General features: G+C 36.7%; 1 protein-coding gene across 36 annotated transcripts in view; it reads right to left on the bottom strand.

The window, feature by feature from the left end:
- The window catches only part of EFCAB5 (EF-hand calcium binding domain 5), a 181,287-nt gene that overhangs the window by 115,134 nt on the left and 38,478 nt on the right, over nt 1–27,675 (bottom strand). For 35 of the 36 annotated variants that reach the window (XR_003147109.3, XR_007413226.1, XR_003147106.3 and 32 more), the window contains one exon: nt 11,328–11,904. The exons of the other annotated variant lie outside the window; for it this stretch is intronic. Coding sequence is in view for 26 of the 35 variants with exons in the window: in XM_025476239.2 (XP_025332024.1) it covers nt 11,328–11,904 (577 nt within the window). In the remaining 9 variants the exon portion in view is untranslated. The remainder of the gene's footprint in view (nt 1–11,327; nt 11,905–27,675) is intronic. 36 annotated transcript variants of the gene reach the window in all.

Below are 27,675 nucleotides of genomic sequence, written 5' to 3'. Positions count from 1 at the left end.
TTACTGGACAGTTTAAAATGAATCGATAGTTTTACCAGGCAAATCCTAGGAATTCCTGGACATCTTGGACAGTCTTACTCTAGGACCACCACATTTTGTCAGGTATTATACCAGATATCCAACCCCCATTGGAGTGAACTTGACTCAGAAACTTCAACTGTCTTTTTAATATTAGGAATGTCCTGTGCCACTGAAGCAGGACAAAAGACTCCTTGAACATCAAGTTGTAGAGTATGCTTGTTTGTATGATATTAGGATAACATCCAAGAAGACCATGACTTCTCAGTCCATAAGTTCTTCAATTTCTAAGTACTTAATAATGGGATATATACATATGCAACAAAATGTGGTTTAGAGATGGCTATGAAACTAGCCCATGTATATACATTATTATTATGTTTCAAGCTGAACAAAAGTAGAACCTGTTTGATGAAGTCCTACCACACACCACTGGGTATAATAGTCATTTGAACACTCTAAAAAAGCATTTTCCTTATCTATCCACTCACTTTTGGCATAACCTGTTTTATTGGATTGATAAACAATGATATTCAATGCAAATTGACAAAATGCTTGATATTAATAATATCACCTGTGGGAGAAGCGCCTATGGGATTTCCTAGTATAATTTGGCTCACTTAAGAGGTAGCAGCTGGTGTGAAGTATGAGCAGACATCTGTCTAGGAAGTCACTGTCTCCTGGCAACTGAAGAAGATCCATATCAAGGATGAAACATTCCCTTACTCTTGCCAAGTCCTAGTGGCTGGTGTATTGTAAGCATAAGTTAGATATTTGGGGTTTTATTTGTTTGTTTTATAGTGAAATATTATATTTAAAGGCTAAAAATAAGAAAGAAGTCATACAAAGTGATAGAACTAAAACTCACCTATTATATCCATGCATGTAAATATATTAAAACCTACCCATTAAAAAAATTCTGGTTGAATTATAAAACAAAGAATATTCTACATTGTATATTCTGTACATTGAGAAAGTACTAAATTAAAATTACTCAGAAAATCTTAAAAGGATGAACAACAACAACAAAAAAGGGTGAACAGGGATGCCTAGGTGACTCAGAGGTTGAACGGCTGCCTTCAGCCCAGGGCGTGATCCTGGAGTCCTGGGATTGAGTCCCACATCGGGCTCCCTGCATGGAGCCTGCTTCTCTCTCTGCCTCTCTCTGTCTGTGTGTCTCTCATGAATAAGACATAAAATCTTAAAAAAAAAAAAGGATGAACAAAGATATTCTATGAAAATACACATTAAAGAAAGTAGGGTTGCAAAATTAACATCAGATGAGATTAAATTCTGAAAAACAATGACAAAGATACTTTACTTTTTAAAGTACTTTACTTTTTTACTTATACTTTTTTTTATAAAAAGTGCTAATATACAATGAAGGCTTTATAATATGCCCAACTTATATGTACAATGTGATCAAAATTGTTGAAAGTTGCAAGTGAGGATGGGGGTGGGGGTTGTTTTTTTGGAACACAAAAAGCAAGCACTTTGAAGTAAATCAACAAACCCCTTGTAGATACTACATTCTAATAGAAACACACAATGAATGTTGTCACATAGTTTGCATAAGTTCTTTAAACACTGTATATTAGTTAACTCACAGGGAATTATCAAGTAAAAAAATTTTAATTATTAAATAATATAAAGGCCTGTGTCTCTTTCTTTCCCTTTTAGTTTTTACTTGGCTTGTGTATCTCTGGGTGGCTCAACGGTTTAGCACCTGCCTTCGGCCCAAGGCGTGATCCTGGAGTCCTGGGATCGAGTCCCTCATCAGGCTCCCTGCATGGAGTCTGCTTCTCCCTCTGCTTGTGTCTCTGCCTCTCTCTCTCTCTCTGTGTCTCTCATGAATAAATAAATACAATCATAAAAAAAAAATAAAGATCAAATACAGGGGCACTTGGTTGGTTCAGTCAGTTAAGCGACTGCCTTTGGCTCAGGTCATGATCCCAGGGTCCTAGGATTGAGTCCTGCATGAAGCCCCACATAGGGCTCTCTGCTCTGAGGGGAGTCTGCTTCTCCCTTTCCCTCTGTCCCTCCCCCTGATTCATGCTCATTTTCTCTTATTGTCTCTATCTCAAATAAATAAAATCTTTTTTTTAAAGAGCAAATACTTTTCATTATTATTATTTTGTTGTTTTTTGTTTTTTAAATAGATTTTATTTATTTATTCATGAGAGACACAGAGAGAGAGAGGCAGAGACACAGGCAGAGGGAGAAGCAGGCTCCATGCAGGGAGCCTGACGTTGAGACTCAATCCCGAGTCTCCAGGATCACGCTCTGGGCTGAAGTCAGCGCTAAACTGCTAAGCCACCTAGGCTGCCCTACTTTTCATTATTAATTCACAATAAGGCAATTGTGACTTATAAAATATGCATTTCCAAGCACATGAGGAATCAAGAGTCAGAGGGAAAAGATATTGAAAGAAAAAATGTTAAAAGAAAAAATATGAAGAAAAGCAAAATGATGCCAACTTAACCTCATCAGTTTTGCAAAATTACATGTAAGAATTAAAATCCACTTTAATTCTTTATCTGTCAGTCAGAAACTCTGAGGAAAAGCAAAAAAAGGTATACTGCATGCATAAGACTTAGAAACAACAGTTATATTTATTTTTCAGACAAGTGATTACCACTATAAAAATTGTCCAAAATCAATAGGAATGTCTTGTCTGTTGTTCTTAGACATCAAACAAAAACAAATCCCTTTTTATCCAGGGAAATATATAGATGAAAATTTTTTTTGGATCAGGTTGAGGCAAATGGATACTTTAACATCATTACTAGAGTATAAAGTCCTGACAAACTAAACAAAATTGTATTCATCATCATTTTTCTTTAATATAAATAAGAAAAATTCTCACTCCTAATATAAATAGACTTCTCTAAAACTATCTAATGGATTAAAGATGACACAAACAATAACATAGCTCAGAGAGTTTAAAAGCAAGACTGTTTTAGTTAAGATTATTGGGTATCCAAGCTTTTTTTTGGGGGGGGGTATCCAAGCTTTAAGTCAATAGATATGTGCTGTTGTAAAGTATCCCTACGATTTCTGAATATTCTACAGATGCTTAACACAGTCATATATTGATATATAGATCTTGAATTTTTGCCAGAAAGAGATAAAGCCCAAATCCTGACAATCTAGGCAAACAAAGCATCTTTGATTTCTTTTTTATTTATTTATTTATTTATTTATTTATTTATTTGCATCTTTGATTTCTTTAACTCTTGCATGAAATTCCTACAACAGCATTGTTCCAATAGAAAGTAGGGCTCTGGGGCACCTGGTCAGCAAGAGCATGTGACTCTTGAACCTGGGGTCATGAGTTTGAGTCTCACATGGGGTGTAGAGATTACTTAAAGAAAATTTTCTTAATAAAAAAAAATAGAAACTGAGCTCTTAATCAAGCTTCAAATGACCCTAAATATTCAAACCCCTAATTCAAGAAGCTTCAGTGAAACAAACTAACCCTCTTGTATCATGTCATTTGTTGGCAATGAGACCTAGACCAGAGTCCTAGTGTGTTCATTACTATTCTTATTATAAGTTTTGACAAATGCCTAGTTTTATGTACTGATTGAGATTTCCATATTTCTAACAGGAGGAAGTGTTTGTCAATACGTCAATATATTGATTTATAGCCTTGACATCAGTTCCTAAATTTTAAGTATTTCTTATGGCAGTAAATCTAAATACACATCTAATTTATTGCTCTGCAAGAACAGATGGTGAACAGAAATGTTCTTTAAGCTATTAATTAAATTTGACACTGCTCCCTGCTGCTGTTGGAACTTTTCACTAGTACTAAACTCCCTTAATTTGGTTTCTCTACATAATTGGCTTTGCAAAAAAATTTTTAGTGTGCATTATAACCTCCTCTGGAACTTATTCTCAATACATTCCTAAAGGTTCTGATTCAAAAGGTCTAAGGAAGAAGCTAGGAATCTGCACATTTAACCAAGAATCCAGATAATCCCGATGCGATTTGTAGGTAACCATACTCTGAGAAAGGCTATTTTAGCTGAAAATTGAAATTCCATGTCCACATATAAAAGAAAACAAGAGTTCTGTATATATCTCTTACTTTATTCTAGAAGTATATATGTACTTAATTTCAAAAGAATTATTATTCTAAAGCTCCTGATTAGTTGCTTACCCTATAGGAAGAACACTAAAAGAGATCACAAAGAATTTTAGGTTCTTTTATAAATTTTAGTATAAGTATTCATGCCAGAAGATATTAGAAGGAAAGTATGAAAGATTTAGGAAGAGAAGAAGACATCCAAAGTGTCTTATTTGTTTCATTTTGTTTTGTTTTGTTTTTAAAGATCTGGAAAAGACCTAGATGTTATCTAGGCCTAGGACCCAAATCTGGCCTACTACCTGGTATTGAACCACTCAATAGTTAAGATTGGCTGTTACATTTTAAAATAGTTTTTTAAAATCAAAACAAGAATAATAGTTTGTGGCAAGGTGGAAAATCTATGAAACTCACATTTTAGTATTCATAAAATTTTATTAGAACACAGCCATGCTTATTCATTTACATATTTTATATAATTACTTTGGTACTACAATAGCAAAATCGAGTAGTTGTGACTCAATTTTCCAGGCAAAAACCCTTTAATTTTTATGTAATCAAATTTAGCAATATTTTCATAATTTTTATGGTTAAAAAGGCTTTTCTATGGTAATAAAGGAACTTAATCTCTGGTTTCTTCTAGTTGTTGTGTGGTTTCATTTGTCACATACACATACTTAGAAGGATATGTTCTATGGACAAAAAAAATCTGCAAATAAAGCTAAAACAATATTAGTAGTTCTTTTGTTGGGATTGTTGGTATTATTACTTTGAAGCTATTGAAACTATTTAATGTAAATTGTAGGATAAGACAAATAATCCTATTCATGTTGTTAGGAGCCAAGATTTTTAGAAAAAATATAAATATAATTCAAAATCAAGGAGTCAGGTAAAAAACCTGAAACATTATATTTGATACAAAATTATCAACATTTACTCATTATTTTTTAAAATTTTTATTTTTATTTTATTTTTTTTTTTTTTTATGATAGTCACAGAGAGAGAGAGAGGCAGAGACACAGGCAGAGGGAGAAGCAGGCTCCATGCACCGGGAGCCTGATGTGGGATTCGATCCCCGGTCTCCAGGATCGCGCCCTGGGCCAAAGGCAGGCGCCAAACCACCGCGCCACCCAGGGATCCCTACTCATTATTTTTAAAAATTATATTTGTGAGTCCTGAAAGAGCCTAGAAGCAATGATAATACAATATTTATGAGCATTGCTAGCTCCCAGATGAATGATTGCTATTAAAAGTGACAAAGAATCCTTTTAAAAAGTGCACAAAGCTTTCAAAGACTAAAGGAGTAATGTTGGAAGAATATAGGAGCCAAAGTTGGATCAAGCTGAGGATCAAAAGAAAAGGTAAATATAATGACTTAAAATACATTGAATATATATTAAAATCAATGTGTTTACAATGATACTCAAAAGGAACGCTTCTCCCAAAAGGGAAAGAAAACCTTTCATTTGTTGCCCCTCCAGGTGACTACTGATAGACAGATACAGAGACATAAAGAAACATAGATATATATAATATTTTGAAAATTTGTGATTAAAAAGAAAGAATTAAACATTTGTTTTGTCTTATTAGTGGGAAGCATATTTCAATGTAACCAAATACATAGCAAACAAGTGGGATTTATTTCAGGGTTTCCAATAGCTCAAAATTAGGAAATCTATTAATAAAATTCATCAACAGGTCTAGGCTGAAAATCAAATGATCATCTCCATAAGTGTTGAACAAACATTTGACAAAATTAACAATCATTTTTGAGCTTTAAAAATTGGCTCAGTTGGTTAAGCATCTGATTACTCATTTCAGCTCAGGTCATGATCTCGGGGTCATGAGACTGAGCCCCATATGCAGGTGGGGGAGCACAGCACCTGCTTGTCCTCCCTTTGCTTCTCCCCCCACTTGTGTGTGCTCTCTTTCAAAAAAATAAAATCTTTTTAAAAAATCACTCTATAAAGGATCTAGAAAAAAGTTCAAAACACAAACTCAGTAAAAGGAAAGAAATAATAAAGATTTAGAGGGGAAATAAATAATATGGAAACCAAAAAAATCCCCAATAGAACAGTTCTTTTCTCCGCCATGGTAGTGTGTGCAGTTGAGGGTTTCTCATCATGTTTTCTCAAAAGACTTTCAGGATCAAGTGATTCCTGGCCAAGAAACAAAGACAGAATTGTCCTATTTCCCAGTGGGTTCAAATGAAAACTGGTAATAAAATCAGGTACCATTTCAAGAGGAGACACTGGAGAAGAATCAAATTGGATCTGTAATGACAGCACATGGGATGGCACATATATTTATGCTGCATGGAGGTCATGTGCTTGTATCCTGTCACTCTGTAAACATCACTGCTACCTGAACAATAGACATGTTTTATCACGGAAGTGATTTTACTCTCTTACTATGCTTCTGCACCAGTAAGTTGGTTCGGTAATAAATACATGCAATAAGGAACTCTTTAAAAAAAAAAAGATTTTATTTATTTATTCACGACAGACACAGAGAGAAAGAGAGAGGCAAAGAGAGAAGCAGGCTCCATGCAGGAGCCTGACGTGGGACTGGATCCCGGGCCTCCAGGATCACACCCCGGGCTGAAGGTGGCGCTAAACCGCTGGGCCACCTGGGCTGCCTGATACAAACAATTCTAACAGAATATTATGAAAACCTATTTCCCAATAAATTGGACAACTTAGAAAAAATGGGTAAACTCCTGGAAACATACAACCTACCAAAACTAACAAAAGGAGAAATAGAAAATTTGAACAGACTAATCACCAGCAATGAAATTGAATCAACAATCAAAAAACTTCCAAAACACAAAAGTCCAGGACAAGATGGCTTCAAGGGTGAATTCTATCAAACATTTTTAAAAAGTTAAAGATATCCAATGGGAAAAGGACTATCTCTTCAACAAACAGTATTGGGAAAAATGGACAGCAACATGCAAAGAATGAAACTGGACCACTTTCTTACACTATGCACAAAAATAAACTAAAAATGGAAGAAAGATAAATATGAGACCTGAAGCCATAAAAATCCTAGAAGAAAGCACAGGCTACAGCAGCTTCTTTCTAGATATATCTCCTGAAGTAAGGAAAACAGGAGAAAAAAATACACTATTCGGGCTACATCAAAATAAAAAGCTTTTGCACAGTGAAGGAAATAATCAACAAAACTAAAAGGCAATCCACAGAATAGGAGAAGATGTTTGCAAATGACACATACAACAAAGGGTTAGTATCCAAAATATGTAAAGAACTAATACAATTCAAGACCCAAAACCCAAATATTCCAATTAAAAAATAGAAGACATAAACAGACATTTCTCTAAAGAAGACATCCAGATGGTCGACACATGAAAAGATGAACACCATCCATCATCATCATCATCATCATCACGGAAATGCAAATCAAAATTACAATGAGATACAACCTCCCACCTGTCAGAATGGCTAAAATCAACAACACAAGAAACAATGAGTGTTGGCAAGGATGCAAGAAAAGGGAACCTTGTGCACTGTTGGTGAGAATTAAAACTGGTGCAGCTACTATGGAAAACAGTATGGAGCTCCCTCAAACTGTTAAAAATAGAACTACCTTATGATCCAGCAGTCCACTACTGGATCAAAACAAAACAAAACAAAAACATATTTTATATTATATATATTATAATATTACAATGCTTATTTCACTTAGCATTATACTCTAGCTCCACCCATGTTGTTGCAAATAGTAAGATTTCATCCTTTCTGATGGCAGAGTAATATATATATATATATAGATAGATAGATAGATAGATAGATAGATAGATATATAGAGAGAATAATGCTAAGTGAAATAAGTCCACCAGAGAAAGACAAATACAATATGGTTTCACTCATATGTGAAATTTAAGAAACAAAACAAATGAGCAAAGGAAAAAAAAAGAGAAAGAGAAAGAGAGACAAACCAAGAATCAGACTCTTAATTATAGGGAACAAACTGATGGCTACCAGAGGAGAGGTAGGTGTGGGGGTAGAGAAAATAGGAGATGAGGATTAAAGAGTACATTTACTATGATGAAATAAAATTAAGTTAAATTAAAAAGTCATTTTATAATATAGAAATTAGGCACATTTTTCCTATCTTTCCTTTTTTTTTTTAAGAGTTGGAGGAAGGATAGAGGGAAAGGGAGAGAATCTTAAGCAGACTCCATGCTCATCATGGAGCCTGAAGCTAAGCTCCATCCCAGGACCCTGAGACCCTAAGATCATGATTTGCACCCAAATCAAGAGTTGGACACTTAACTAACTGAGCCACCCAGACACCCTGCACATTTTTTCTAATGTAATAAAATATATCTTTTTCAGATCCAAATGAAGTAGAGTTATGGCATTAATATATAGTTTTAAAAACTGTTCATGATGAGGCAGTAATACAAGAATCATCCCTACTAAAGTCATAAACAAGGATGCCCATGTCATCACTATATTTAACATTCTATTGGAAGTAATAGGTAATGTAACTATGTAAGAGGAAGATATTACAAGCATAAAAATTGAAAACAAAGAAGGAAAATTTCTATTTTTGCAGATATTGTTGCCTCGCTAGAAAAATCCAAAAAAACAATGAAAATTTTTGTATAAGCAGAGGTCCCTGGGTGGCTCAGTTGGTAAAGCATCCAACTCTTGGTTTTGGCTCAGGTCATGATCTCTTGGTCGTGGAATCAAGCCCCATATCCAGTGCCATGTTCAGAGTATGCTTCAAATTCTTTCTCCCTCTCCCTCTGCCCCTTCCCACTCGTGTTCTCTCTCTCTCTTCTCTCAAACAAATAAATGAATCTTTTAATAAAAATAAAATTTTTCTATAAATGATGGAATCCAGTCAGGTAGCAGAGTATAAAAAATATACAGAAATTAATACCTTTCATGTATTCAAACTACATATAGATAGAAAATGTAATGAAAGCAGAAAGTCCCATTTACAATGGCAATAAAAAAATAATAAAACAACTAGTAATAAACCTAATAAGAGATGCAAGCTTAAATGAAAAAAACCTTAAGATAACAATGATAGATACAAAATAAGATGAGCAAATGGAAAGACATATGTTTTCAGATAGAAACTTTTGTCATTATTAAAGATGTTGATTTTCCCTAAGTTAATAAATAAATTTAAACAGATTTCAATAAAAAATTCCTATAAGGTTTGTTTTGCTGTTCTTTTTCTTGTTTTCAAGTATATGAATCATTTCTAAAGTTCATACTAAAAAGGAAAAACATGGGGCGCCTGAGTAGCTTAATTGGTTAAGCATCTGCCTTCAGCTCAGGTCATGTTCCTGGGGTCCTGGGATAGAATCCTGTATTGGGCTCCCTGCTCAACATGGAGTCTGCTTCACCCTCTCCCTCTCCCTCTGTGCACACTCTTTCTTTCAAATAAATAAATAAAATCTTAAAAAAGTAAAAACACCAGAATAAAAGAGTAAATAATGAAGACAAGCACAGTCAGATTTATTGAAATACAGATCTTCCTCTACTTATGATAGGGTTAGGTCCCAATAAACCCATTATAAATTGAAAATATCTTAAGTTGAAAATGCACTTAATACACCTAACCTATCCAAATCATAGTTCAGTCAAGCCCACTTTAAATGTGTTCAGAAAAAAATAAATTTATTATTAAAAAAATGTGTTCAGAACACTTATATTAGTTTACAGATGGGCAAAATCGTCTAACAAATGCCTATTTTATTAACTCTTGAATATCTCATATAATTGATTAAATACTGTACTAAATGTGAAAACCAGATGGGTTGTATGGGTACAAAATTGTTTAAATCTATGGGTTGTTTGCCTTTGTGATTGCATGGCTGACTGGGAGCTGTGGCTCACCTTCTACTGCTAAGTATCATGAGAGAGCATCACACCGCATATTGCTAGCCCAGGAAAAGATCAAAATTCAAAATTCTAAGTATGATTTCTACTGAACACATACCACTTTTGCACCAACATAGAATAAAAGAATCATTAAGTGAAACCATTGTAAATCAGGGACTGACTGTATACTTAAAAGTCTCAGTGATTTTTTAGAAAAAGATTTTATTTATTTATGAGAGACACAGAGAGAGGCAGAGACATAGGTAGAGGGAGGAGCAGGGCCCATGCAGGGAGCCTGTTGTGGGGCTTGATCCTGGGACTCCCGGATCATGCCCTGAGCCGAAGGCAGACACTTAACCGCTGAGCCACCCAGGCATCCCACAAGTCTCAGTGACTAAAGCGATGCAGCGTGGTGCGTGAACAGGGAGATAGTCCATGGGATAGGATAGAAAAATGCAGAAGTACACTCTATAATATATAGGAATTTAGTAATAAAGTTTCAAACAGCAGGGCAAAATAGACATTGTTGGGATCAGTATGTAGCTATTTGGAAAAGGAAAAAGTTGAATTCATATCTTAACATCTTACACTAGGATAAATTCCAAATGGATCAATACTTAAAATGGGAATTAAAACAATAAAAACTCCAGAAAGAAAACATGGGAGGATTTTTTTTGATATCTTGAAAATAACAAGGACTCAAAATCCAGAAGTCATAAAATGAAAGTAAATAAATTCAATCACATAGAAATAAAATATCTTCTGCATGACAAAGAGGTAAATGGCAAGTAAAAAAAAGATAAAAGGAAGAAATTTAAAATCTGTATTTGCATTTGCTCCTGTATGTATAAATAAACTAGAAAAATCCACTGAAAATGAAGAACAGTCATTATTTATGTCAGAGGTGGAGTACTGGGTAGATGGAAGATAAGAATGGGACAGAAACTTTTCATTGTATAACTCTATACATTTTGACTTTTGAACCAAATGAATATATTGCCTAACCCAAAAGTTAAATTTTTTATTTTATTTTTATTTTTTTTTCAAAAGTTAAATTTTTTAAACGTCCCTACTCTCATATAGCTTACTTTGTAGTGCAAGGAGACAGATAACCAAATAAATATATACTTTGAATCATTGAGAAAACTAAATCCACGAATTCAAGAAAATTGTTTAATATGCTTCATTAATCTTCATAGCACCTCATAAATAGTGAAGCACATACTAGTAGCTCAATACATACTTCTTGAATAACTACAAAATTATGTATGTCCTATTTGTATGATTATGTTACTGTTTTACTTGCTTTCAATGTAAGAATTTAGATCATTAACTGAAAATACAACAAATTGTACCTGTTGCCAACAGTGTTGGGAACATGTATCTTCAGGTCTTCTGTGACATCCCTCATCACTCTTTGATAACCAGACATTCCTGAATCTTTTATATAATAAGGATTGTTTCTCATTAAGTATTCCCCCAAATGATTATTTGGATTAAACTTGGTTGTAATATCACCTTCTGCCCAAAGCTTCTTCTTTTCCACTTGCATTAACATTTTTTCCACGCCAGGAACTAAGGTAGGTAGAAGTTTGTCCAGCAAATATGCACGACTGTCCAATGTTATGCTTTCAGCATTAAACCACTCTTTGGCCAAATTATCCCTAGGGAGGTTTTTTTCAGCCTTTTTTTCTAGTTCTTTATTCAGGTTATCCTTATCTATTATTTTCTGCTGCATTTTCTGGGCTTTTGCCTCCAATCTTTCAAAAAAATTTTTCTTCCATGGCTGTTCTAGCTTTGAATTCAGCGCAGTTGGATCTAAATTGAAGATCACTTTTGCAGGTTTTCTAACCACAAAATTCTTTGAGACTCTAGTGCTAGAGTCCTTTATTGAACAAACTGAAGTTTTTGACTGCCCTTCCAGGTGTATTTCTGAGGAGGAAGAAAAGTGAAACATAAGAAACATGAGAAGTAGATTTTAATCTATGTTACTTTAGAATATTATTAGAAAAAAAGATTTTTTACATCCATTTACATGGTATATCCAAACATAGCTGAAAATAACACAAAATCAGATAACAGTGACTTTCACCATAAGAACATTAATTGTTGACTTAATCAGAAGTCATTCAACAGCTCACTGCTTTTCATTAAGTACCTAGCCTGTTTCTATTCTTTTTCGTTTTTTGTGCTTGTACCTGAGGATTACAAGGTAGCTATTGCAGCTCCCAGAATCACTTCTTTATGGGAAAAGAGAATTGAGAACAAAAGGGTTTTCTTCTCCTTTTGTGGTTCTGTTTTATTATATAAGAAGAGAATATCCCTGACTTTCTGCTCCAAGATTTTCCTTTATGTTTCCTTGGCCTTATTAAGTTGCATATCTACCCCTAGATTAATAACTGGTAAAGGAAAAAGGGATTATGAATAGTTTTAACTAATCATAATTTATTCCTTCATGCCAGGATTTAGAGCAAGTTCCGGATATCAAGGGATTTCCATATGCTACAAAATTGAGGCTCAGTTAGCAGGCAAAAAAGTGAGGAAATGTCTGCTAAGGAGGCAGTGAAGAGTCTACCATATATATATATATATATATGGAAATCTAGGTTGCCTGGGTGGCTTAGTTGGTTAAACAACTAACCCTTGGTTACAGCTGGAGTCATGATCTCAGGTTCATGAGATCAAGCCCCATGTTGGGCTCCACTCTCAGTGTAGAGTCTGCTTCAGATTCTCTTTCCCTCTCCCTAGGTCAGGGAGATTGACCCCTCTCCCCACTCATGAACTCTCTTGTTCACTCTCTCTCTCTCAGAGAGAGAGAGAATCTTAAAAAAAAACAAAGGAAATCTGGATAAAATATGCTTATTAATTGTGACAAATGTGCCACTTTAATACAAGGTATTAATAATAGGTATAACTGGATGTGGGATAAACAGGGACTTTCTGTATTATTTTCATAATGTTTTTATAAATCTAAAAGTATTAAAAAAATAAAAGTTTATTTTAAAAAAGAAACTAGGGGTGCCTTGGTGGCTCAGTTTGTTAAGCAGCTCAGGTCATGATCCCAGCGTTCTGGGATTGAGCCCCACATTGGGCTCTCTGCTCAGCGGGGAGTCTGCTTCTTCCTCTCCCTCTCCCTGCTGCTCCCCCTGCTTGTGCTCTCCTCTCTCTATAAATGAATAAATAAAAATCTTTTTAAAAAAGAAAAAGAAACTAAACAAACCAAAAAAGAAAGGGAAATCACTTGGAAATTAAAAAGAATCATTGCTATCAACAAAACCATAAACACACTGCCTTGAAGATCAGCAAGCTGGAAGACCAGGCCAAAGCAGATAAAAAGGTCAAAGGAAATAAGAGAATGAAGGATAGATCCAGAACTTTTAATATTCGTCTTATAAAAGTGTTTAATGGAGTGAATCAAGACTAGAGAGATAAGGAAATATTTAAAGTGATAATGCAAGAAGATATTTTACTACTGAAGAAAGATACAAATCTTACCAAATGGAGTTTCTGTTTGGGATGATGAAAAACCTCTGGAACTAGACAATGGTGATGGTTGGACAACATTGTGTATTTACTTAATGACAGTGAATTGTACACTTCAACATAGTTTAAATGGTAAATTGTACATTATGTGCCTTTTACCATTATTTTTTTAAAAGCACCAAATAACAAATGCAAGATACATGATTAAAATACAAAAGTAGTCTTTGAGAACAATGAAGCCAGACCTACAGCAGAGCTCTGGACACCTGGCTCAGCTCCTGACTCACCTCAGTTCACTCACTTGGAGAAACAAGTCTGTCAGAAGGTCCACCAAAGCCATGGCTTTTAAGGACCTGGGAAGACACCTATGGAACCAGAGGTGGCAATTCACCAAATTAGAATTACTCTAGCCAACCACAACATAAAATCTTTGGAGAAAGTCTATGCTGCCTTACTTGATCAGAGGCAAAAATGTAAAGAATCTCAAAATGAAAGGACCAGTTTGGATGCCTTGAGAATCACTATAAGAAAAACTCCTTGTGGTGAAAGTTCTAAGACTTGAAGATCATTTTCAGATAAGGATCTACAAACAACTCACTGATTTGCACAGCCCTTCTGAGATTGTTAGGCAGATTACTTCCATCAATACTGAACCAAAAGTTAAGACTGAAGTCACCATTACAGGTGCTTAAATTAACCTTTTAAATAAATTGATTATTAGTTGTTAAAATTGATTATTAGTTGTTAAAAAACCAATGATAGATTTATAAATGATGATTTATACCTAGGATAAATGATATATATCCTAGGTATTAGCAATAACTGTTTAAGTATATAATTTTTTGAAGTTTCTTTCTACAATAGTGACAAAACTGGAGAATACCTAGAGATAAACCAAACAAAAATGTGTCATGACCAATATGAAAAAAAAACTATAAAACTTTTGGTATTGGCATAAGGATAGACATATGTAAATATAATAGAATTGAAAGTCTAGAACTAAACCCATATGTCTACGACCAATTTTTTTTTTAATTTTTATTTATTTATGATAGTCACACACACAGAGAGAGCGGCAGAGACATAGGCAGAGGGAGAAGCAGGCTCCATGCACCGGGAGCCCGATGTGGGATTCAATCCCGGGTCTCCACGATCACGCCCTGGGCCAAAGGCAGGCGCTAAACCGCTGCGCCACCCAGGGATCCCACGACCAACTAATTTTTGACAGAGGTGCCAAGATCATTCAACGGGGTTTGAAAAACTGTTTCTTCAGCAAATGGTGCTACAAAAATTGGATATCCACATGGGAAAAAAATGAAGTTGGACCTCTAGCTCCTATCATATACAAAAACTAACTATCCCTAATAGACATAGAGGGAACATTCTACCCAACAACAACACAATACACATTCTTTTCAAACACACATGGGATATCCTTCAGATAAATCATATGTTAGGCCACAAAACAAATCTCAACAAACTTAAAAACATAGATATCACATAAAGTATCCTCTCTGACCAAAACAGGATGAAGTTAGAAATCAATAACAAAAGAAAAACTGGAAAATTCACAAATCTGTGGTACTTTAAACACGCATTCTTTTTTTTAATTTATTTTTTATTGGTGTTCAATTTACCAACATACAGAATAACCCCCAGTGCCCGTCACCCATTCACTCCTACCCCCCCATCCTCCTCCCCTTCTACCACCCCTAGTTCGTTTCCCAGAGTTAGCAGTCTTTACGTTCTGTCTCCCTTTCTGATATTTCCCACACATTTCTTCTCCCTTCCCTTATATTCCCTTTCACTATTATTTATATTCCCCAAATGAATGAGAACATATAATGTTTGTCCTTCTCCGACTGACTTACTTCACTCAGCATAATACCCTCTAGTTCCATCCACATTGAAGCAAATGGTGGGTATTTGTCATTTCTAATAGCTGAGTAATATTCCATTGTATACATAAACCACATCTTTATCCACTCATCTTTCGATGGACACCGAGGCTCCTTCCACAGCTTGGCTATCGTGGCCATTGCTGCTATAAACATCCGGGTGCAGGTGTCCCTGCGTTTCATTGCATCTGTATCTTTGGGGTAAATCCCCAACAGTGCAATTGCTGGGTCATAGGGCAGGTCTATTTTTAACTCTTTGAGGAACCTCCACACAGTTTTCCAGAGTGGCTGCACCAGTTCACATTCCCACCAACAGTGTAAGAGGGTTCCCTTTTCTCCGCATCCTCTCCAACATTTGTGGTTTCCTGCCTTGTTAATTTTCCCCATTCTCACTGGTGTGAGGTGGTATCTCATTGTGGTTTTGATTTGTATTTCCCTGATGGCAAGTGATGCAGAGCATTTTCTCATGTGCGTGTTGGCCATGTCTATGTCTTCCTCTGTGAGATTTCTCTTCATGTCTTTTGCCCATTTCATGATTGGATTGTTTGTTTCTTTGGTGTTGAATTTAATAAGTTCTTTATAGATCTTGGAAACTAGCCCTTTATCTGATATGTCATTTGCAAATATCTTCTCCCATTCTGTAGGTTGTCTTTGAGTTTTGTTGACTGTATCCTTTGCTGTGCAAAAGCTTCTTATCTTGATGAAGTCCCAATAGTTCATTTTTGCTTTTGTTTCTTTTGCCTTCGTGGATGTATCTTGCAAGAAGTTACTGTGGCTGAGTTCAAAAAGGGTGTTGCCTGTATTCTTCTCTAGGATTTTGATGGAATCTTGTCTCACATTTAGATCTTTCATCCATTTTGAGTTTATCTTTGTGTATGGTGAAAGAGAGTGGTCTAGTTTCATTCTTCTGCATGTGGATGTCCAATTTTCCCAGCACCATTTATTGAAGAGACTGTCTTTCTTCCAATGGATAGTCTTTCCTCTTTTATCGAATATTAGTTGACCATAAAGTTCAGGGTCCACTTCTGGGTTCTCTATTCTGTTCCATTGATCTATGTGTCTGTTTTTGTGCCAGTACCACACTGTCTTGATGACCACAGCTTTGTAGTACAACCTGAAATCTGGCATTGTGATGCCCCCAGATATGGTTTTCTTTTTAAAATTCCCCTGGCTATTCGGGGTCTTTTCTGATTCCACACAAATCTTAAAATAATTTGTTCTAACTCTCTGAAGAAAGTCCATGGTATTTTGATAGGGATTGCATTAAACGTGTATATTGCCCTGGGTAACATTGACATTTTCACAATATCAATTCTGCCAATCCATGAGCATGGAATATTTTTCCATCTCTTTGTGTCTTCCTCAATTTCTTTCAGAAGTGTTCTATAGTTTTCAGGGTATAGATCCTTTACATCTTTGGTTAGGTTTATTCCTAGGTATCTTATGCTTTTGGGTGCAATTGTAAATGGGATTGACTCCTTAATTTCTCTTTCTTCAGTCTCATTGTTAGTGTATAGAAATGCCACTGATTTCTGGGCATTGATTTTGTATCCTGCCATGCTACCAAATTGCTGTATGAGTTCTAGCAATCTTGGGGTGGAGACTTTTGGGTTTTCTATGTAGAGTATCATGTCATCAGCGAAGAGGGAGAGTTTGACTTCTTCTTTGCCATTTTGAATGCCTCTAATGTCTTTTTGTTGTCTGATTGCTGAGGCTAGGACTTCCAGTACTATGTTGAATAGCAGTGGTGAGAGTGGACATCCCTGTCTTGTTCCTGATCTTAGGGGAAAGGCTCCCAGTACTTCCCCATTGAGAATGATATTTGCTGTGGGCTTTTTGTAGATGGCTTTTAAGATGTTGAAGAATGTTCCCTCTATCCCTACACTCTGAAGAGTTTTGATCAGAAATGGATGCTGTATTTTGTCAAATGCTTTCTCTGCATCTAATGAGAGGATCATATGGTTCTTGGTTTTTCTCTTGCTGATATGATGAATCACATTGATTGTTTTACGGGTGTTGAACCAGCCTTGTGTCCCAGGGATAAATCCTACTTGGTCATGGTGAATAATTTTCTTAATGTACTGTTGGATCCTATTGGCCAGTATCTTGTTGAGTATTTTTGCATCCATGTTCATCAGGGATATTGGTCTGTAATTCTCCTTTTTGGTGGGGTCTTTGTCTGGTTTTGGAATTAAGGTGATGCTGGCCTCATAGAACGAATTTGGAAGTACTCCACCTCTTTCTATCTTTCCAAACAGCTTTAGGAGAATAGGTATGGTTTCTTCTTTAAACGTTTGATAGAATTCCCTTGGGAAGCCATCTGGCCCTGGACTCTTGTGTTTTGGGAGGTTTTTGATGACTGCTTCAATTTCCTCCCTGGTTATTGGCCTGTTCAGGTTTTCTATTTCTTCCTGTTCCAGTTTTGGTAGTTTGTGGCTTTCCAGGAATGCATCCATTTCTTCTAGATTGCCTAATTTATTGGCGTATAGCTGTTCATAATATGTTTTTAAAATCGTTTGTATTTCCTTGGTGTTGGTAGTGATCTCTCCTTTCTCATTCATGATTTTATTAATTTGAGTCTTCTCTCTCTTCTTTTTAATAAGGCTGGCTAATGGTTTATCTATCTTACTAATTCTTTCAAAGAACCAACTCCTGGTTCTGTTGATCTGTTCCACAGTTCTTCTGGTCTCGATTTTGTTGAGTTCTGCTCGAATCTTTATTAACTCTCTTCTTCTCCTGGGTGTAGGATCTATCTGCTGTTTTTTTCTCTAGCTCCTTTATGTGTAAGGTTAGCTTTTGTATTTGAGTTCTTTCTAGTTTTTGAATGGATGCTTGTATTGCGATGTATTTCCCTCTTAGGACTGCTTTTGCTGCATCCCAAAGATTTTGAACGGTTGTATCTTCATTCTCATTAGTTTCCATGAATCTTTTTAATTCTTCCTTAATTTCCTGGTTGACCCTTTCATCTTTTAGCAGGATGGTCCTTAACCTCCACGTGTTTGAGGTCCTTCCAAACTTCTTGTGATTTAGTTCTAATTTCAAGGCATTATGGTCTGAGAATACGCAGGGGACGATCCCAATCTTTTGGTATCGGTTCAGACCCGATTTGTGACCCAGTATGTGGTCTATTCTGGAGAAAGTTCCATGTGCACTTGAGAAGAATGTGTATTCAGTTGAGTTTGGATGTAAAGTTCTGTAGATATCTGTGAAATCCATCTGGTCCAGTGTATCATTGAAAGCTCTCGTTTCTTTGGAGATGTTGTGCTTAGAAGACCTATCGAGTATAGAAAGAGCTAGATTGAAGTCACCAAGTATAAGTGTATTATTATCTAAGTATTTCTTCACTTTGGTTATTAATTGATTTATATATTTGGCAGCTCCCACATTTGGGGCATATATATTGAGGATTGTTAAGTCCTCTTGTTGGATAGATCCTGTAAGTATGATATAGTGTCCCTCTTCATCTCTCACTACAGTCTTCGGGGTAAATTTTAGTTTATCTGATATAAGGATGGCTACCCCTGCTTTCTTTTGAGGACCATTCGAATGGTAAATGGTTCTCCAACCTTTTATTTTCAGGCTGTAGGTGTCCTTCTGTCTAAAATGAGTCTCTTGTAGACAGCAAATAGATGGGTCCTGCTTTTTTATCCAGTCTGAAACCCTGCACCTTTTGATGGGGTCATTAAGCCTGTTCACGTTCAGAGTTACTATTGAGAGATATGAGTTTAGTGTCATCATGATATCTATTCAGTCTTTGTTTTTGTGGATTGTTCCACTGAACTTCTTCTTAAAGGGGAGTTTTAAGAGTCCCCCTTAAAATTTCTTGCAGAGCTGGTTTGGAGGTCACATAGTCTTTCAGTTCCTGCCTGTCTTGGAAGCTCTTCATCTCTCCTTCCATTTTGAATGAGAGCCTTGCTGGATAAAGTATTCTTGGTTGCATGTTCTTCTTATTTAGGACCCTGAATATATCCTGCCAGCCCTTTCTGGCCTGCCAGGTCTCTGTGGAGAGGTCTGCTGTTACCCTAATACTCCTCCCCATAAAAGTCAGGTATTTCTTGTCTCTTGCTGCTTTAAGGATCTTCTCTTTATCTTTGGAATTTGCAAGCTTCACTATTAAATGTCGAGGTGTTGAACGGTTTTTATTGCTTTTAGGGGGGGATCTCTCTATTTCCTGGATCTGAATGCCTGTTTCCCTTCCCAGATTAGGAAAGTTTTCAGCTAGAATTTGTTCAAATACATATTCTGGCCCTCTGTCCCTTTCAGCAACTTCGGGAACCACCAATTAAATGTAGGTTTTTCTTCCTTAGGCTGTCGTTTATTTCCCTTAATCTAGCTTCATGGTCTTTTAATTGTTTGTCTCTTTTTTCCTCAGTTTCCCTCTTTGCCATCAACTTGTCTTCTATGTCACTCAGTCGTTCTTCCACCTCGTTAACCCTCGTCGTTAGGATTTCTAGTTTGGATTGCATCTCATTCAATTGATTTTTAATTTCTGCCTGATTAGCTCTAAATTCTGCAGTCATGAAGTCTCTTGAGTCCTTTATGCTTTTTTCTAGAGCCACCAGTAGCTGTATAATAGTGCTTCTGAATTGGCTTTCTGACATTGAATTGTAATCCAGATTTTGTAGCTCTGTGGGAGAGAGGACTGTTTCTGATTCTTTCTTTTGAGGTGAGGTTTTCCTTCTAGTCATTTTGCTCAGTGCAGAGTGGCCAAAAGCAAGTTGTATTGGGAAAAGGAGAAAAAGAGAGGAGAGAAAGAAGGAAAGAAAAGAGAAAGAGAAAAAAAAAAGAAAGAAAAAAAGAAAAAAAGAAGAAAAAGAGAAAGAAGAAAGAAAGGGAAAAAAGGGTGGGGGAAGCAAACAAATAAAAAAGCAAAACAAAACAAAACAAAAACAAAACAAAACAAAAAACCCACGGGGGAGTATCTTCTGATTCTGTATACTTTAAGTCCCTTGACTTCCCCTGGAACTTGTCCTTCTAGCTGGTCTTCTGGGGGAGGGGCCTGTTGTGCTGATTTTCAGGTGTTAGCACTTGGGGGAGCTGCTCTGCTCCCTGCCTGGTGCAGGGCTCAGTGGGGGTTGTTTACCCCGTGAGGCCCCAGGAGGAACAACCGTAGTGGTGGGGCCAGCTCTGGAGCCCTGGATTCAGCTCCCGCAGTAGCTCCGGAGCTCTCTGTCTGCAGGGCCTGGAGGCTCCGGGGCGGGGCCGCTGATCTGCTCAGCTCGGGGTAGGAGCGTCCTTGCGGTCCTGGGCCCTCCTGGCCTCTGCCTGTCCCGGGGGGAGGCCGGATCCTGGGCTGTGTCCCGGCACCCAGTGCTCCTGGTCTGCGCGGTTGAATTCGTGCTCCCGGCCGCGCAGCCGCCTCCGCGGAGCCGCCGCTCGAGCCCCCCGAGCTGCTCCCGGAGCCTCGCAGCCCCCTCCACACGGAGCCTCTTCCTCCGCTCAAGCCCCTCCGAGCTGCTCCTGGCCGAGCAGCCCCCTCTGCGGAGCCGCCGCCCGAGACCCCCCCCGCCCCCTAGCTGCTCCGGGTCCCGCGGTGCGCGCTGCAGCCCTTAGGGAGCTGGGCGCATAGTTGCTCTGTTACTGTCCCAGGGAGCCTGAGGGCATCCCCGCCCTACTGGGTCCTGCTCCAACTCCCTGCGAGCCCCTTTCCGCCTGGGAAGGTTGGTGCAGCTCCTGCTTCTCCAGGACGGGGCTTTCCTGTCCTGGGGACACTCGCCCCGGCCTCAGCCCGGCTCCTCGCGGGGCCCCTCCCCCTTGGAGGCCTTTTGTTTATTTCTTTTTCCCGTCTTCCTACCTTGATAGAAGCATGAACTCTTTTCACTGTAGCATTCCAGGTGTTCTCTCTTTAAATCTCAGGCCGAATTCATAGATTTTCAGGATAATTTGAAGGTTTTCTAGGTAATTTGGTTGGGACAGGTGATTTGGAGACTCTACTCTTCCGCCATCTTGCCCCTCCCCCTAAACACACATTCTTAAACACCAACGAACCAAAGAAGAAATTACAAGGGAAATAGAAAATTCTTAGAGATGAATGAAAATGAAAATATAACATACAAAACTTATGGGATACAGTGAAAGCAGTGCTCAGAGGGAAATTTATAGCCATAAGTGACTACATTAAAAAAAGACCTCAAATCAATAACCTAACTTTACATCTTTTTTAAGATTGATTGACTGATTTAAGAGAGAGAGAGAATGTGTGCACGCACATGCATGTACATAAGGGAAGGGGCAAAGGGAAAGAATCCCCAGACCGACTCCCTGATGAACATGGAGCCCAGCTCTGGGCTTGATCTCACAACCCATAAGATCAGGACCTAAGATGAACCCTAGAGTCAGACACTCAACCAACTGAGCCACCCAGGCACCACCTAACTTTACATCTCAAGGGACTAAAAAAAGGAGAGCAAGATAAACTCAGAACTGAAACAGAAGGAAGGAAATAATAAAGATTAGAGTGGAGATAAACAAAATAGAGAATAGAAATAGTAGAGGAAATCAATAAAGCCAAGTTAGTTCTTTGAAAAGGCCAATAATTGATAAACATCTAGTTAGACTGGCAAGGAAAAAGAAAAGACACAAATAAGCAAAATAAGAAATGAAGGTGGGAACATTACCACCAGTCTCAAAGAGGTAGGAATAATAACCTAGAATAAGTGGACAAATTCCTTGAAACAAAAAAATTATCTAAACTGACTAAAAAAGAAATAGAAAATCTCAACATACCTATAGCAGGTAGAGACTGAATCAGTAATCAGTGCTCTCCCAGCAAAGAGAAGCCATGGACTGGATGGCTCCAACAGTGTAATCAAACATTTAAAGAATTAAAAACGGGGGCCCCTGGTGGCTCAGTCAGTGAAGTGTGTGATTCTTGGTCTCTGGGTTGTGAGTTTGAGCCCCATGTTGGGTGTAGAGATTACTTTATTTTTTTTTTTTAATTTTTTTATTTATTTATGATAGTCACAGAGAGAGAGAGGCGCAGAGACACAGGCAGAGGGAGAAGCAGGCTCCATGCACCGGGAGCCCGATGTGGGATTCGATCCCGGGTCTCCAGGATCACGCCCTGGGCCAAAGGCAGGCGCCAAACCTCTGCGCCACCCAGGGATCCCTAGAGATTACTTTAAAAAAATAAAATCTTAAAAAAGAATAAACATAAAGTAAAATAAAATCAATCCTTACCAAGCTCTTCCCAAAGAATTGAAGGGGACAGGATGGTTTCTAACTCATTCTATGAGGCCAGCATTAATCTAATACCAAAAGCAGATAAAGACAACACAAGAAAACTGCAGACCAATATTCCTTTTGAATATAGATGCAAAAATCCTCAACAAGATATTAGCAAATCAAATCCAAGAGCATAGTAAGAGGGATATTCACCATGATCAAGAGAAATTTATCCCAGATATGCAATTGTGATCCAACATAAGACAATCAGGGTCATTCATCACATTAATAGAATGAAGGGGAAAAAAAACCACATAATCATCTCAATTGACATAGAAAAGGTATTTGACCAAATCCAACATCATTTCATGATTAAAAAAAAAAAAACCCTCTCAGAAAACTAGAAACGGAGGGGAAATTCCTCAGAATGATAAATGATATTTATTTAAAAACCCCCAATTAACATCATACTCAATGGTGAAAGACTGAAAACTTTCCCCTTAAGATCAGGAAAAAGACAAGGATACACACTTTCACAGCTGCTATTCAACATTGTACTGGAAGTTCTAGCCAGAGATATTAGAGAAGAAAAAGAAATTAAAAGTCATCCATTTTAGGAAAAAAAAAAAGCCCTATATTTACAGATGACATGATCCTATATATAGAATATCTTGGAAAATTCACAAGAAAGCCACTAGAGCTAATAATGAATTCAGCAAGGTTGCAAGGTACAACACCAACACACAAAGTTAGTTGTGTTTCTGTACAATAGCAATGAACAACCCAAGAAGGAAATTTGGAAAGCAATTCCATTTTCAAAAGCACCTAAAAGAATTACTTAGGAATAAATCTAACCAAGAAGAATAAAGATATAAATGCTGAAAACCACAAACTATTGATGAAAAAAATTAAAGAAGACAAATAAATGAAAAAAATCCTGTGTTCATGGATAGGAAGACTTAATTTGTAAAGAGGTAAATACTACCCAAAGGGATCTATAGATTCAATGCAATTTTATCAAAATTCAACAGTCTCTTTCACAGAAATGGATGACCTGATCCTTGCTTTCATATAGAATTGTAAAGGGCCCTGAATGGCTAAAACAATCTTGAAAAAGGATAAACTTGGAAGGGGTGCCTGGGTGGCTCAGTCAGTTAAACAACTGCCTTTGGCTCAGGTCATGATCCCACGTCCTGGGATGGAGATCTGAGTCAGGCTCCCTGATCAGCAGGAAGCTTGTTTCTCCCTCTCACCACTGCTTGTGCTTTCTCTTGCTATCTTTCTCTCTCTCAAATAAATAAATAAAATATATTTTTTAAGAAGGATAAACTTGGAAGATTCACATTACCCAATTTTGAAACTTACTACAAAGCTAAAGCTAAAGTAATTAAAAACAGTATTAGAGGCATAAGGACAGACACAGACCAACGAATAGGACAGCCCATAAATAAATCTACATATATATATACACACATATTTATATATGTATGTAAGTATATATGTTAATTTGTGTGTATATATATGTATTTTTTTCTTTTTTAAACTTTATTTTATTTAATTTTTTAATTTTTTAATGTATTTTTTTCAAGTCTACTCAATGGAGGAAGAACAGTATTTTCAACAAATGGTGCTAGGACAACTGGATATCCCATGCAAAGGATTTGGAAAGTTGGACTTTTACACCATATGCAAAAATGAACAAAAATTTAATGAAAGATTTAAACTTAAGAGCTAAAGCTATAAAACTCTCAGCTGAAAACTTGGGGAAAATCTTTATGACATTGGATTCAGCAATGACTTCATGGATATGACATCAAAAGCAAAGGAAACAAAAGGAAAAATAGATAAACAACTTCATCAAAATTAGGAAGTTTTGTGCATCAAAGGATAGAACGAGAAAGTGAAAAGACAAAATACTGAATGAGAGAAAATATTTGCCTATCTGATAAGAAATTAATGTTCCTTAACATAAAGAATATAAAGTACTTCTAAAATATAACAACAAACAACCCAATTAAAAAATAGACAAAGGACTTTTTAAAAAAATATTTTATTTATTTATTTGAGAGAAAGAGTGAGAGATCCAAGCAAGGGGGAGGGGTAGAGGGAGAAGCAGACTTCCTGAGTAGGGAGCCTGATACCAGACTCAATCCCAGGATCCTAGTATCATGACCTGAGCTGAAGGCAGACACTTAACCAACTGAGCCACCCAGGTGCCCAGACAAAGAACTTTAAGAGACATTTCTTCAAAAAAGATATACAAGTAGCCAATAAACATATAAACAATGCTCAACACCATTTGTCATTAGAGAAACACAAATCAAAACCACAATGAGAGGATGCCTGGGTGGCTCATTGGTTGAGCAGTTGAGTGTCTGCATTGGGCTCAGGGCATGATCCCAGTCCGGGGATAGAGTCCTGCATTGGGTTCCCTGTGGGGAGCCTGCTTTTCCCTCTGTTTATGTCTCTGCCTCTCTCTGTATGTCTCTCATGAATAAATAAATAAAATCTTAAAAAAAAAACCACAACGAGATAGCACTTCACTCTTACTAGGATGGTTATAAAAAATTAAGATAAAAACAAAATAAGTATGGGTGGGAATGTGGAGAAATTGGAACTCTGGTGCATTGCTGGTAAGAATGTAAAATGATGTAGCCGCTGTGAAAGAGTTTGGTAGTTTCTCAAAGGATTTAAACATAGAATAACATATAACTAAATAATTCCACTCTCAAGTATATATCTACAAAAATTGAAAGCAGAGATTTGAACAGATATTTGTACACCAATGTTCATAACAGTATTATTCACAATAGGCAAAAAGTGAAAACAACCCAAACATACATCAACAGATAAATGAATAAATAAAATGTATATACATGCAGTGGAATATCATTCAGCCATTAAAAAGGAATAAAATTTGATATATGCTACAACATGGATGGACCTGGATATCCAAGGAAAAATATTGTAGCTAGAGTAAGCAAATTCATAGAGATAGAAAGTGATATAGATATCACTATGAATTGGGGAAAGTAAAAAAAGGGAATGTATTGTTTTGGGTAGAGGTTTTTTTTTTTTTTTTTGGGTAGAGGGTTTTTGTTGGGGATAATGGAAATGCCTTGGCTATAAACAGTGATAATGATTATACAATATTGGCAATATATTTAATGTCACTGAATTGTACACTCATAAATAGTTAAAATGAAAAATATTATGTATATTTTACCACATTAAAAAAAAGAGCATAAAAAAAAAAAGAGCATCACCATGATTCCAGAATCACTCTCATGCTACCTCTCCAGTCACAGCTTCCCTCCAAAGTTAACACTAACATTCCTTCCTTCTTCCCTTCCTTTCTTCCTCTCCCTTTCCCTCTCTCCCCATCTTCTTTTCTACCTTCTTTCCTTTTTTTCTTTCCTTCTTTGGTAAAACTTCCTTGACTTCCGGCACTATAGATTAATTTTACCTGTTTTTGAACTTCATATTAATGGAATCATTCAGCATGTGCTCTGTTGTATCTGGTTTTGCCCAATAATTTAACTACTTTTATCCACATTGCATGGCAGTAGTTGTTATTCACTGATGCATAGTATTCTATTGTATGAATATACTATACTCTTAAAATTCAGTCCACTGGTCATAGACATTGGAATAGTTTCCAAATTTGGCTAGAACAAAAAAGAAGCTGCCATAATCATTCTCCACATGTCCTTTGGTAGGTGTATAGATTCATTTCTCCAGGAGTATAAATGCTGAAAATGAGGTATGTTCAGGTTTATAAATAGTGCCAAACAGTTTTCTGAAGTTATACCAATTTAGATTCCCACCAGCACTGTATGAAAATCCCTGTATTCCATAACTTTGCCAACATTTGGCACTGTCTGCTTTTTAAGTTATTCTGTTGAACACATAATTTTATCTCGTGATTTAAATTTGCATTTCTCTGGTGACTCATGAACTGGAACACATTTTCCTCTATTTATAGGCTATTTGAATGTTCTCTTTGATGACGTTTCTGTTCAAATCTACTGTCTATTTTTCTGTTGGGCTTTCTTATTGATTTGTAGGAATTTTCTATATAGTCAGTTAAAAACCTTTGATGAACAAAGGTACAGTAAATATCTTTTCTCAGATCCTGCTTGCCTTTTCATTCTCTTAATGGTGATTTCTGATGAACAGAAGTTCTTTTTTTTTTTTTTTTTTAAAGATATATTTACTTATTTTGAGAGAGAGCAAGCAAGTGGGGCAAGGGGGAAACAATCTTTCAAGCAGACTTCCTGGAGAGGACAGAGCCAGACATGGGGCTTCAGCCCACAACCTACGAGGTCACAACTTGAGCTGAAAACAAGAATCAGAGGCTTAGCCAAGTGAGCCATCCAGACACCCATGAACAGAAGTTCTTAATTTTAATGTCTATTTCCCAAGTTTTTCTTTTATGTACAACATTCTTTGTGTTCTGCTTAAGAAATCTTTGCCTACTCTCAAATCATGAGAATATTCTCCTATGCATTTTACTAAAATGATTAATTGTTTTATTATTCACATTTAGGTCTAAAATATATAGAATTTATTTTTGTGTGTGGGGTAAGGTAGGACTCAAAATACATTTTTCATCATTTCTGAAAACACCTCTTGTTTTATTTTTTTAATTTATTTTTTAAAGATTATTTTTATTTATTTTTTTAAGATTTTATTCATTTATTCATGAGAGAGAGAGAGAGAGAGAGAGAGGCAGGGACACAGGCAGAGGGAGAAGCAGGCTCCCTGCAAGGAGCCGGATGTGGGACTCGATCCCCAGACTCCAGGAATACGCCCTGCGCGGAAGCCTGGCACCAAACCGCGGAGCCACCCAGGGATCCCCCACCTCTTGTTTTAAATGTAGGACTTCCAATTGGACTATTCTGTTCCATTTGCTTCTCTATACTGATGTCATTATCATGCCATCCTAATTTTTGTAACTCTGTTACAAATCTTGATATTTGGTGGTATAAATCCTTCCACGTTGTTGTTCCTCAAGATTTCCTTGACTTTTTTGGGTCCTCTGCATTTCCACATACATTTTAGAATCAACATGTCAATGTATACACATACAGACACATATATAGAGAGCCCTGAGAAATTTTGATTAGAATTACATTGAATCTAGAGATCAATTGAG

This window comes from Canis lupus, chromosome 9 (assembly GCF_003254725.2).
Source record: "Canis lupus dingo isolate Sandy chromosome 9, ASM325472v2, whole genome shotgun sequence".
NCBI lineage: Eukaryota > Metazoa > Chordata > Mammalia > Carnivora > Canidae > Canis > Canis lupus.
Note: the sequence above shows the minus strand (reverse complement) of the source record. Positions and strands in the feature narration are given on the sequence as shown.